The 13,286-nt window shown below is 39.1% G+C and overlaps 1 protein-coding gene across 1 annotated transcript in view; it reads right to left on the bottom strand.

Annotated features, from left to right (window-relative positions):
* Window positions 1-7,952: 7,952 nt before the first annotated feature.
* The window catches only part of LOC108364030 (neurogenic protein big brain-like), a 48,699-nt gene continuing 43,365 nt past the window's right edge, over window positions 7,953-13,286 (bottom strand). Inside the window, exon 4 of the mRNA XM_017617582.1 lies at window positions 7,953-10,089. Within this exon, the coding sequence (XP_017473071.1) occupies window positions 8,746-10,089 (1,344 nt within the window). The 3' untranslated portion in view covers window positions 7,953-8,745. The remainder of the gene's footprint in view (window positions 10,090-13,286) is intronic.

Genomic DNA, 13,286 nt, shown 5'->3' with positions numbered 1-13,286 from the left:
TTTTTTTTCACCCGAGATAGTCAAAGTTGGGGAAGAAAATATCAAAAAGTTAAAAATCCAGAAATAGTCCTAATTTTATGATGGTTCCTTAATTTATTTTAACTACATTGCATTTGAGTATGGAGAGGCAACTATCTGGAAGTATTTTACATAAAAAATTTACTAAGTATTGCCCGGTTTGTAGTTGCAGTTAAAGAAAACACATGAAAAGGCACGATTTTTTTTAAATTCGAAAAAATGTAAATATTTCAAAAACGGTGACACTTTTACCTGAAAATTTTTTGTTTATCAGTGAGCTCACCCCCCCACCTACCTTGCCCTAAAGTTTGGCACGTTACTTCTGGGACACCCTGTATAACTGAGTGCAACATCCCATAGGCGTGGAAAATTCGGAATCATATGTCACGTGAAATTGAAATTTGGTATGCAGACGTATCTATAGTAGGTGCTTATAGTAGGCCATATACATATAAGTGAGTTTGTAAAAGGAGGAGCGGCACGTCCCATGGACCTGGAAGGTTTTATCAGCTATAACTCCGGAGCTATAAGTCGCTTGAACTTGAAATTTCGTACGCAGCCATATAAATGAGTTTGGAAAAGAGTGCATAGCACATAGGCTTGGAATTTTTTATCAGCTATACTTCGGTACTATAAGTCCCACGAACTTGAAATTTTGTATGCAGATATATCAATGGTAGATGCTTATATATAAATGGGTTTGTAAAAGGGGGCGTGGCACATACCATAGGCGTGGAAAATTTTATCAGCTATAATTTCAAAACCATAAATCAAATGAAATTGAAATTTGGTACGCAAACGTATCTATGCTAGGTGCTTATAGTAGGGTATCTTAATATATAAATATTCCGTGTCACTGTGTTCGTTTACGCTAATCTCCGATACCGCTTAACCGATTTCAATGAAATTTTGTGGGTGTGTATTGTTGGTTCCAACTTAAAAGATAGGATAGTTGTGAACCCGAGAAAAAATATATTTTTTTTCATCGAAATTTTTTCTATGCTTCTCGCATCGCGCTTATCTAATATACATATAAAAATCGAACTCTTCCTAAACTGCTCGACCGATCTTTATGAAAATTTTTGTGTTATATATGGTAGGTATGATAATCGGACGTAAAGTATATATCATACCGCTAGGTTCAGGGGGCGTGGCACCTCCCATAAAAACCGATTTTTTCATATTGCACATCTCTGGAAGTGTTCATGGTATGGAGATATATGAAAGCATTTCCATATTAATGGATAAAAATCGCGGTTATTGAAAAAAGTTACGTGGCACCTCCCATACAAACCGAATTTTTCATACTGCATATCCCGGAAAATGTTCATGGAAGAGGTCTCGAAAGCAATCGCATAGTCATGGAGATAAATTGTGGTTATCGGAAAAGGAGGCGTGGCACTTCCCATACACACCGAATTTTTCATACTGCATATCTCTGAATGTGCTCATGGAAGAGTACTGGAACTTGGTATGCACAAGATATATAAAACGAGACTGGTCATGAAGAAAAGTTGGGGCTATTGGAAAAAGGGATCTGGCACCTCCCATGGTTAATTACTCGAAAATGGTATAGAGATATATGAAATCAATCCCATGCTCTTAGAGAAAATTTATTTGAAAAGGGGTCATGGCGCCTTTCAAACGCACTGAAACTATTACGTATCTTTGTATGCATGCACAGTTTTGCTAAGTTATTTAAGACGGCAAATATGCCTTCTGACAACCACCAAACCGTAATATTAGAAGACAAATGCGTCACTAAAAATCATGAACGTGAACTCTTGGTGAAAATGTTGGACCAAAATGTTTCAATACACGGTTAAAAATTTCGGTTTTAATTTTAAACTTTTTGGACTAAATACATATATACCAAACTACATAAATTCAGTTTCAAATACAAACCTTCTAAATATAATAACAAGAGGGCACATATGTTGGGTTTAGAATTTAAACAGTTCGGTTTAAATTTTAAACCCAAACATTTTCATAATTAAGAATAAAAAATATAAATGAAATTTCATGCTCCGTCTGATGGGGATTGAACTGTTTAAATTCTAAACCCAAACATTTTCATAATTAAGAATAAAAAATATAAATGAAATTTCATGCTCCGTCTGATGGGGATTGAACCCAGACAGCCTTAGTAGCAACCAATTGTATCAAGCAGCTTTGCACACTCAGCTACAGCCACGCATGTAAATGTGCTTTCATATGTTGAGTTTGAATCAACACCACATTTCGCTGTGTGCAAACAGTTTCTTTTCGGTTTAGATTTTAAACCAAATTTTCTATATATGAAACCTAGAAACTAGGATTAAAACATTTTGGGTTGATTTTTAAATCACGAACTTTTTGGACTAAAATTTAAACCACAATATATTAAAAATTGCTTAAAACTATTGACTGGTTTAAAAAGTAGACTATAAAAGACAAATTTTTGACCGTGTACAAAAAATTTATTTTGGGTGGGACGAAGTTCGCCGGGTCTGCTAATTTGTTATAAAAGTAGACTTATTGTATGTTCAGTGCACCACTCAATTTATGTTATAAAAGTAAACCTATCGTGTGCTCAATGCACCACCCAAAAATAGACTGAACTTAACAATTCAATATTCCTACCAACTAACTTCTCCTCTGTCCTCTTTATCAAGCAGCGTGCAAAAGGTTGAAATGAGAGTTGTACAGATCAACCAAAATCATTATGAAGCAGCACAGCAGCTACTGATGCATACAGTATACGAGGAGAAGATAGATGTGGCGATAATTTGCGAGCAGTACAAAAACCTAGACGTCGGAAACTGGGTCTCTGATCATGGGAACAAAGCTGCCATATGGGCCTGTGGGGCAACTCTCTCCAAGACAAACCGCTCCTTGAGAAAAGCTACTATACGCGGGCGAAGATCCGTGGAATCAATTTCTACAGTTGCTATATTCCGCCGAGTGTAACACAAGTAGACTATGAAAGGATCCTGGATAATCTAGTTCAAGAAACCCGAACTACAACGCCAAATGTGTTAGCAGGTGACTTCAATGCGTGGGCCAAGGAATGGGCCTGCAGCTATACAAATAGGTGGGGTGATGCTTTGCTTAAGGCGTTCTCCTTGCTAGACGCGGTGTTACTCAATACCGGCGGAAGGAATACGTTCGAGAAAAACGGTCGCGGATCAATAATTGACATAGCGTTCGCCAGCAAGTTGGCGGGTGTGCGACTTTTACACACATAGCGACCACCTTGCTATTATGATGGAAATCCGCAAGCATGCGCAGATTATAGGGAGCCTGCACAAAACACAGACGAAAGGGTGGAGGGTGGAAACACTAGATGAGGAAATCTTCAGACTCATGCTAGACGGGAACCCGGACAGCTCGGATGACGTGGACCGGCAAGCCAGCATCCTGGCGAAATACGTAAGCAAAGCCTGCGATGCCGCCATGTGCAGGAAAAGACAAAATACTGCAAGAAAGCCCGCATACTGGTGGAATGAGGAGATTAATACACTAAGAAGCGAATGTCATAAAGCAAGACGACTCTCCCAAAGAAGCCAGGGTACGGCAGAGCATGCAAGACTACGAGAATGCTTCAAGAGAAAACGCAAGGAGTTTAAAAAAGCGATCAAAAGAAGCAAGTCAATAAGCTTCAAAGAACTTTGTGAAAAGGTGGATGAGAACCCGTGGGGTGACGCGTACAAAATAGTCATGAAAAAGGTCAGAGGTGGTAGAGGTCAAGCACCAACCTGCCCTGTCCTCCTAGAGAAGGTGGTAAAAACGCTTTTCCCAGAGCAAGAACAGCAACCAAGTATGGTGACACCCGCTGTAGTGGAAGCAGTTCAAATCGACGAAGCGGAGGTAATCATGGCGGCGGAGAGGTTCGGTAACGCAAAGGCGCCTGGACTTGATGGTATCCCGAACAAGGCGCTTAAGATCGCTATTAAACATAACCCGAAGATTTTCGCTGAGCTTATACGCGGTGCATGAATGACAGAAGTATTTCCGAAAGTATGGAAGAAGCAACGCCTGTTCCTACTTCAGAAGCCGAATAAACCGGCGGGTGAGCCGAATGCGTACCGGCCACTTTGCATGATCGACACGATGGCGAAAATACTGGAGAGGCTGATTTGCACACGTCTGGAACATCACCTAGAAGGTGAGACGCCTGGCTTGTCTGAAAATCAATTTGGCTTTAGGAAACATCGTTCCACCATAGACACAATTGGAAAATTGACGGGCACTGCGGGCAAGGCCATAGAGGGCGCCAGATGGATATATGGCGATAAGAAATATTGAGCTGTTGTCACATTTGATGTACAAAATGCTTTCAACTCGGCATACTGGCCACACATTATGAGAGCATTGGAGGCGAAGGAAACACCGGCCTATCTACTGCGCATAATAAATAGCTACCTGTCTGACAGACTGCTATTGTACGACACGGACGAAGGTCCCAAACACTACGTTGTGACGGGCGGAGTGCCACAAGGCTCCGTATTAGGCCCATTATTATGGAATGTGCTGTACGATGGGGTATTACACCTCCCACTGCCAAAGGAAGGAGGGTATTGCGGACGATATTGCCGTGACGATCGTTGCGAAAGAAATTTCCCGGATTAATGAGACGCATACAGAAAAGCCTGTAAGACGGCTGCAGTGACAGCGGCTTTAGCGAGAATCATGGCAAACATCGGTGGCCCTAGTCAGAGTAGCAGAGCGCTCCTGGCTAAAGTAAGCCAGTCAGTAATGATGTAGGCGGCGCCTATATGGGAACAGCCCTGCGTCAAAAAACATATGCCAAGAAGGTGAAATCAGTTTTTAGGCTAAGCGCTATTAGAGTTGCCTGCGCTTTCAGAACAGTGTCGCATGAAGCGGTTGGTATTAATCCGGCATTATGCCGCCGGACATAATGGCCTCGGAGCTAGGCAGAGTCTACAGTAGAACAAAAAGCAGGAATAGGCCACTAACGGCTGACGAACGCAAAGAGGAGAGACAAATGAGCCTCGACGAGTGGCAAACACAATGGGACGCGGCAAGAAAAGGAAGATGGACGTATAGGCTCATCAAGAACGTGCAAGCCTGGGTCCAGAGAAGACACGGAGAGACAGACTTTTACCTGACGCAATTTCTGACAGGACATGGCTGTTTCAGGGAGTACCTCCTCAGATTTGGTCACGACGATGCGACAGAGTGCTCCTTCTGAAACAGTGTCGGTGAAAGCGTAGAGCATATCTTTTTCTCCTGTTCGAGATATGTAGCTGAAATAACAACCATAGAGAGGCTAATAGAAGAAAGGATGACACCCGATAACTTTGTGAGCCACATGCTGAAATCGAAACAGGTGTGGGCTCAGATGAAGGAACGGTCCGCAGTAGCGCTTCAGGAGTTAAGAAAGAAAGAGTGTCAGCGGAGATGTGCAGATGCGCAAGTGATGAATAACTCTGTACGGAATGTGTGAAGAGCCTTCCTGGCCTAGCTTAGCCCTGCGAAGAAATGCCTAACGGCGGTCCCGCAGGGCCAAATACAAGCTACAGAAGTCGGAGTTAAGGGTTTAGTACGTAGGCGTACTGTTTCGCAAGTCCAGTATAGTAAGAAAATACTGTCTGTGCGCGGTCCCGAATGAGGTGTACCTTTAGCGAGCAGTATGAATCGTGCATGCCGTCCATGGTTGGCGGTATCTATGTAAGATTCCCCCTTCGAAACAAAAAAAAACAAAAAACCAACTAACTTCTTAGCCTACCCAATTATGCTTATGTTGCAGTTCCCATGCTTTTGTATTTCCCAATCGATCGGTTGCGCGTGTAGGCCGATATTGCCTACCTTGCAATTCTCACGCTTTCGCTGGTTGTGTTTGCCCAACGTGATCGCGCTGTTGCACGTGTGCTGCATCAGCAAAAGTTCTGCGGTAAACCCTCCCCTATTCTGGAACCCGAATTTTCGTAATTCGTAGCTACGTTACGAAAAACGAAAAATCGACATGCTGCAACACTTGCGGAAACCTGTGCAGCATTGGCAGCTATCAGTCGTTTTTCGAAGACAGCTGTATGAAGGAAAACAAAGTGGAAAGGAATTAACAAAACATTAATCAAGTGCTTATTTATTGTAAAATTTTTTGATTTTACATATTTTGAAGGAAACGATGGATTCTATTCCATTTGCAGTTATAGCAGCAGAGTAAGAGCGCGCCATGGAAGTGAATTCATAAAGATATACAGGGCTGTCGGGCATAGTAACCATGGACGCATCTATGTCAGCTTCTGGTTTAATTGTTCAACCACAACTTCCTATGCCTGAAGAATTGGTTCTCAATACAAGCCATTGAAAATATGCACTTTGTTGGGTCCACCACCTGTTGCGCTTGCTTCTGCCTTCGGACGCGCTTAGGGATTATAACCCTCACTAAGTATAATTCTCCTTTCTGTGTTGCCGGAGAAGTGAGGGAATCCACATGTCAAAGGCATACAACATTTCTTGTGCATATAACTCCGGCTACGCCATCCACAGTATTTTTGCGCAGAACCCACATCGAAATTTACAAAAAAGTGCATAGTGCAAACCGAATTTATTATAAAACTATTGCTCTGAAATTTGAAAGATTTATTTTAAATTAAAGTTTAATTTGTATGTAAAAGTAGATTCGGGTTATGCGTTTGGACACAACAACCGAAAATCATTGTACAAATAACTAAACCGAACCCAAGTTTCTCGATAAGGGCAAGAAAGATTTTTTTTGTTCATTTATATAAAGGAGTTGGTAAAAATATACGTATATACGAAATGCAAATTTATCTGTTTAAATGAACGCCATTAATACTTCCTGCAAACACACATCGATTTACATCTTTTATCTCGCCTCCGACACAGAATTGTTTTCGTACAAAATTACGCAAAAAAGCTTACTCGTTCTTTGTTAGGCATGCCATTGTTACGAATTTCGAAAGTTCGAAAATACGATTCGGATTGCAGCATACTATTTCTTCGATTCGTAGCAAAATCCGAATACGAAAGAGTTGCAGAATAGGGGTGCCTACGTGGAGTAATGATGTCACGGGTCTGGCAACGTGAGCAAAGAGTGATCCATTAGGTAGCGTTAAGTCAACTTGTATAATCAATGACTTTTTAAAGAATTGAATTATTGATAAAAATTACATAATATTGCTTCGTTTATTTTTTCAAAATATAGTTTTTATTTATGTGTTTAAATAATACTACGATCTTGATTTTTAACTTGATTCATAACTAAATCAGTAATTATGTTCGCTTAAGTGCCCGCATCGAGGTACTTAAGCGGGTTTTACTGTACTTTTTTTTTGTATCATGGGTAATACTATGTTCAGATTTCCACTGCATTTAAGGCAATTAAGTGTTAAATTGAATTACTGACTGTAATTTTCACAATCACCCAATTCAGTTTGCACAATTATCATTTGACAACTGAAAATGTTTTTGTTTGAAACTTTTTTCACATGTATGTATGTAAGTATCGAAATATTTAAAAAAATTCATATTTGAAAGAATTTCGCTAGATCATATAATAAATAGTACACATTAGAACTCTTTCAGTCAAGCGAGTTTTGATTGTAGACTGGGCTCGAATCGTAACATCCGTTCACGGATCGAAAACCATACGAAAGAAAATTACGTGATACGGTCAGTCGTATAAGCAGAATGGGGTAAAGAGTACGTTCACGTATGTCATAATCTGAAAAATGTGTCTTTACGTGACGAGTACTACGATATCGTATGTGACGATTCAAGCCCTGGTTTTTTAAAAGCCAGTTTTGCAGTTTGTTCAAAGTTTACGGAGAATGGAGCTAGTGCTTATTGCAAAATTAGAGCAATACGCAGCCGAAGATCATTGTGGGAGTTGGTATATAAAAATGTACATCCCATGGGCTGTCTTCACTTAATTTTTCGTTTTGTTTTTGATTTTGTCCTTTTGATTCTCTATTTTCATGAAATTTGGTTTTCTATTTGAACATACTTTTCTTTTCTCACTGAATATGCCTGGCAAATCTGACTCCATTTAGATGTAATTAGGTGTTAATTGCACAATTAAATAATCCAGTTTTTGTATGGTAAATTGAGCTTAATTGCTTGGATTCCTTAATTACGCATATAAGGTGAACATAAAAACATAATAAACGGCTTACCACACAAAAACAATTTCGAGTGTGATTTTATAGAGTGAACAAAAACTTTAGAATGAATAAAATTTAATTCCGACTTCCATCTTAACTCTACGACGAATCAATGCGAAATGGGAGTCGTCAACCCATCCAGAAGTTGGTATCAATACGAGTTTAGACCGATTTCTTTTCGTTAATCCCAGTATTTAATAGTTTGTTTCATGGGTTGTCATAAAACTGCAATGAAAATGGTAATTTTAGCCGAAAGACATTCGTATCGAGAGGTGGAACATAAAAATTTTGGTATCATGAAGGAAGACCACTTAAACAAATTTTAATAGCTCAAGTTTGTACGTATTGGCTTTTTTGTGTATATGTATATCATCAGTTCGTTGCCTTTATAATCAAATCTAGATCAGTTCATGAAATGATGCGTTATGTCGAATACATAAATAATTCTTTGCCTTGCTAATTTTCTCTTTACAATTTATGTACATAAAAGTATACAGACGTTTTGATTTATTTTAATGTTCGGAAAGCGTTTTTTGGTTTATAAACTTTCGTTCAGACAATCACTCGGTATTCACGGGCACCATCAGCGCCATCTTCAATTGCTTCGCATCGGTAACATGCCATAGTATGGCTGTTGAGATGTTTGATGTTGTTGTACTAAAATCTGTTGTTGTTGTTGCGATTGTTGCTGCTGCTGCTGTTGCTGTGACTGCTGTTGTGATGTCTGTTGGGCCGGGGTTGCTGATAGCAGGGATTGATTCGAACTCGTCGAGTATGTGACCATACCGGTTGTGATCTGTGGCGGCTGTGACACCACAACTGGTGCAGTTACTTTGCGCTCTGACTGCGTGCGCATGGGTGGCGCACCAACTTGGGAATGATTTGATGGAATTGGTGGTGGTGGTGCGTACATAAGTATCGGTTCGCCGCCGGTTTGGTTACGGGCAGGAGGTGTGACTGCTGATCCGTGGTAGGATCCGTAGGAGCTGTCATCCGACTGCGCCGATTGGCCACGATTACGGTGCATTGTCATGCCGTATGCCGATTCTGGTCGACGATCATATTTGAGATTACCATCGTGTGGATTAGGATTGTGACGAGTTCCGTATACGGGCTGAAAGCCTTGTTGGCCTTCCTGACTAGTGGGCTGCAGTCGATGATGAGTAGGTTGCTGTGCAGGTTGATGTTGATGAAGTTGTTGCTGTTGCTGCTGTTGATGGTGGTGATGAGGTTGTTGTTGCGAATGTTGTTGTTGTTGCTGTGATTGTCTCGTTGATCCCCTTATGCCGTAAATGCTCTCTGAACGCTGCTGCAACTGATTCTGTACGTTTTGATTTTGCAGATTAGATGATTGAGCCTGTGTTTGCGCTTGTGTCCCTCGCATGCCGTACAAGCTTTGAGCCGGTACTAAGGGACCTGGACGAGGAACGATATCGCGATTTATTGCTGCGTTACTCTTTGCATAAACTGACTGTGAGCGATTTAAATTGGTGCGGGTAAGCGTAGGTGACCGGCAATATAGGGAGCGAGTACCTCCGTATAATGGTTCTGGTTGGTCGAGTTTATTTAGTGGAGGGGCTGTATATAAGTTCTGACAGTAGTTACCACCAGTAGGAATGGTGCCAGCGTTGCTTGCGATTGTTGATTTGGTATTTGTTTGACCGCGGAGGTATGTGCCATGTGAATATTTAGCAGGCATGTGGGGCTTTTCAACATCCACATCATAGTTCATATCGTCCTCGGAATGAATAGAGAATGAGTCACTATCTACATTTGATTTATGTGCTCGTGAATTTCGACGCAAACTGAAGACATACTCATAAAGCAAACCTGATGAAATACCGCCGACAAGCGGACCGAACCAGTAAACCCAGTGATTATCCCATTTATTTAAAACAAAAGATGGACCCAACGAACGAGCAGGGTTTAAATATGGCATCTGAAAACATAAGACAACATAATCAATCATCAAAAAGGTATTTATTCATAGATGAAAAAAAACGCTTGGTTAGGAACTCGACTTTAATAGATAACTAAATGAAGAACTACACTGTAAAGAAGGAAGCGAAAGTGACTAAATGAACCGTATGCATAAAAACTAAGCAATTGCTCTTTCTTAAACCTTAAACTTATATTTATTTGAACAAATCGAGTAAAACGTCTGAAATTTTAAGAAAAGCATTTGTTTAGGTTTTATGCATACGGCCCAATGTTTATTAAAGGCTATTACTATGTATGTATGTATGTGTATGTAGATATTTATTTCTATATAGACGGTGATACTGCAAAACCTTCTATGACAACTATTACCTTTGGTGCTTAAATGATCTGTCACCTGTAACTTATCGCTTCTGCTTGTCGCTCATCTTCATCAGCCAAAGTCAGATAGTTCTGCCATTAGTTTATGGGAGTATAACGACTCAAAGATGCATTCCGGTCCAGGCAACAGACTAGACTAGACTTTGCAATATTACTGACGACATATAAAATATATCTTCCATAAATTTAAAATTAAAGCATTATAAGAGCAAATTAAAAAATCACATCACCAACCAGCGTTGCCAGGTTGACGTTTTTAACGCCATTTGGTCGTTTTTTGTATCCTGCTGACGTTTGGACGTTTTTTGTGTAAAAAATTACGTTTTTTAACTTCCCAGGAATTTTTTTCTTTTACTAAATCTTGTAAGTAAAACTGTTTTTGAATTATTTTCTTAATAAATCTTTACAAGCTTTGTGTTTTGCAGCAACTTCTTCAAAAGATATTTATTCGTTGGACACAGATGACTTTAATATGATGCATACCAACCGTACGCGCAGTTTTTTTTTTGATTCTTGGACCGTGTTCAAAGGCTGGTTGTGTAGATACTTGAGGTTAGGAGGTTTATTGTAATGTTTGCAATTGCACATTAAAAGCCAAATCAGGAAGAGCTGTTCTCTTGCAACATGCACGCTCGCAAAAGCATCAAAAAAGCTGTAGCAGCATAAAAAGTCAGAAAAAAGTAGGCGACTTTTTTAAGACTTCATTGAAAATGTAATGAACGCAAAAAAGGCTGAAATATTGCTCTGCTCCTTCTTAACAGAACGTAATTTAGCATTTTCGACAGCCGACCCCCTTACCAAGTGTCTACAAGAAAAAAAAATTATTAAACATCAACGCGATTATTTAGCCCCTCTAAAACTGCACGTTATTGCCCTGAAATTTAATGGGCTATCAAACTGCATACTCAAAAACATTCTAAAAAATCTAAATAAAAAGTTGAAAATCTAGCTGAAGCTTTGCAGATTTTTTATAATTTTTGCACAAAGTTTGAAATGTGGATTTATATTTTGTTTGTTATATAATAAGCTTTTATGGAAAAATAATAAACATTAAATAAACAAAAGAGAAACAGCCAAAATCGATCAAAATGGTGATGACTTAATCAGCTGTATGTATAAAATGATTTTTTTTATTAACGATCTCAAACCAGTTTACAATGAATTTTAAATGTGCAATGATATTTTAATATACCTTACTTACACATGTACCTTTGTATACAATAAAAGTTTAATAAGAACAATTTTATGTACATTCATTTGAATAAGACGTTTTTGGGTAGGAAATGACGTTTTTTCAGACCAAGAGAGACGTTTTCTCATGCTTAAGGCCTGGCAACACTGTCTCCAACACAGTTTGATTTCTGAACCACAGTACTGCGGTCACTTACCCCATCCGCTTAACTATCTTAGTTTTTACCACGTTTTTATCATTTCAGGATCTTGTTTGTCCAGACATACAATATTCAAAAACTAGTCTAGACATCTACCTTGGCGAAAGTAGTTAAATATTTATCAGCCACATTACGCAATACGCCCAAAAATATGCACTACGCTTTAGCGGAACCGCACGATACGCCATTTCTTTAAATGAAATTAATTGCGGCTTTATGTACGTATGTACATGCAGTGATTGCATTTGCTACTTCATAGCAGCAGTAGCTACTAAACTCCTGCGTAATTCCATTTAAACGGCCTAACAAGACATCCGATCGCCGCGCAAATACTTTCCCTCCTTTACTCTCATCGTTAGGGTCAAGTGTGAGTAAGCATAAACCAGTTTCTGCAAGCGTACCTAAACTACCGATCAATAGCAAGACGCGTAGAGTATTTACTTTGCCTTCCGCAACTACTGCGAGTAAANAAGGACAGGAATGTAGTGGAGCGATGAAGAGAGCGACGAGCAAAACGTACTTTCAACTAAAATGCTGATATACATACCTAAGTACATATGTATGTATGTGCATAGATATCTACATATGTGCATAGATACATACATATGTGCATAGATACATACCCTGCAAGAACAGTGACCATCATTTGACAAATCATTTGACTGGCAAGGCTGATAGAGATTTCTGTCACTGGCTACCTACAAGTTTCTATCACATTCTAAACGGCAGTGTGAAAAATCTGATGTAAACATTTGTGTACATATGATCTTCCGTCTTCCTCCAACTTATGGCCTTATATATTGGTCTCTTTTTAACCAACGCAAAATTTGCAAATGTGTTAGTAAGATAAATGAGAATGTGTTAGTTTCCATCACACAATTCTTTTAGGGTATGTAAGTGTCCGCATACATTTTTTCTCGTCACTTGCTCTGTCGCTTCACTGCAGCAAAACCAAGTTGTGAGGAAAACCCTGACGATATGCGTACAATTGAAACCATGCGTTTGAAGATAGCGCGAATTGATATGGAAATTTCAATTTCATATTAAATATATTTATGTATGCATGCGCATATGTAAAAATGTAGTTTCGATTTAAAAAAATCGGATAAAGTTTTTCTTTCGCCATTCATACACCTCTAATTTTAGTATTTATTAAAAAAACTCAATGAAATTCAAAAACTATCTCTTGCATTTGGTTTTACTCAATACCGATTTGAGCTGTCGCACAGTTATCAAAAAAAAATAAATAATTTAAAAAAAACTTTTTAATATACAACGCTTTTATAAATGGACTAAAAAGTAGAAAATAATACTTCTCAGTCCTATAGAATTTGTTTTGATAACTTTTGATTTTGAAATTTTAGCAAAAGTCATTATAAACAATCTATGAAATTGAAAATGAAAAGCGTGGGGCGCATGTAATACA

This window comes from Rhagoletis zephyria, unplaced genomic scaffold (genome assembly GCF_001687245.7).
Source record: "Rhagoletis zephyria isolate East Lansing unplaced genomic scaffold, Rhagoletis_zephyria_1.1 Rzeph_scaffold_01442, whole genome shotgun sequence".
Classification (NCBI taxonomy): domain Eukaryota; kingdom Metazoa; phylum Arthropoda; class Insecta; order Diptera; family Tephritidae; genus Rhagoletis; species Rhagoletis zephyria.
This window is presented reverse-complemented; position numbering and strand designations above follow the sequence as displayed.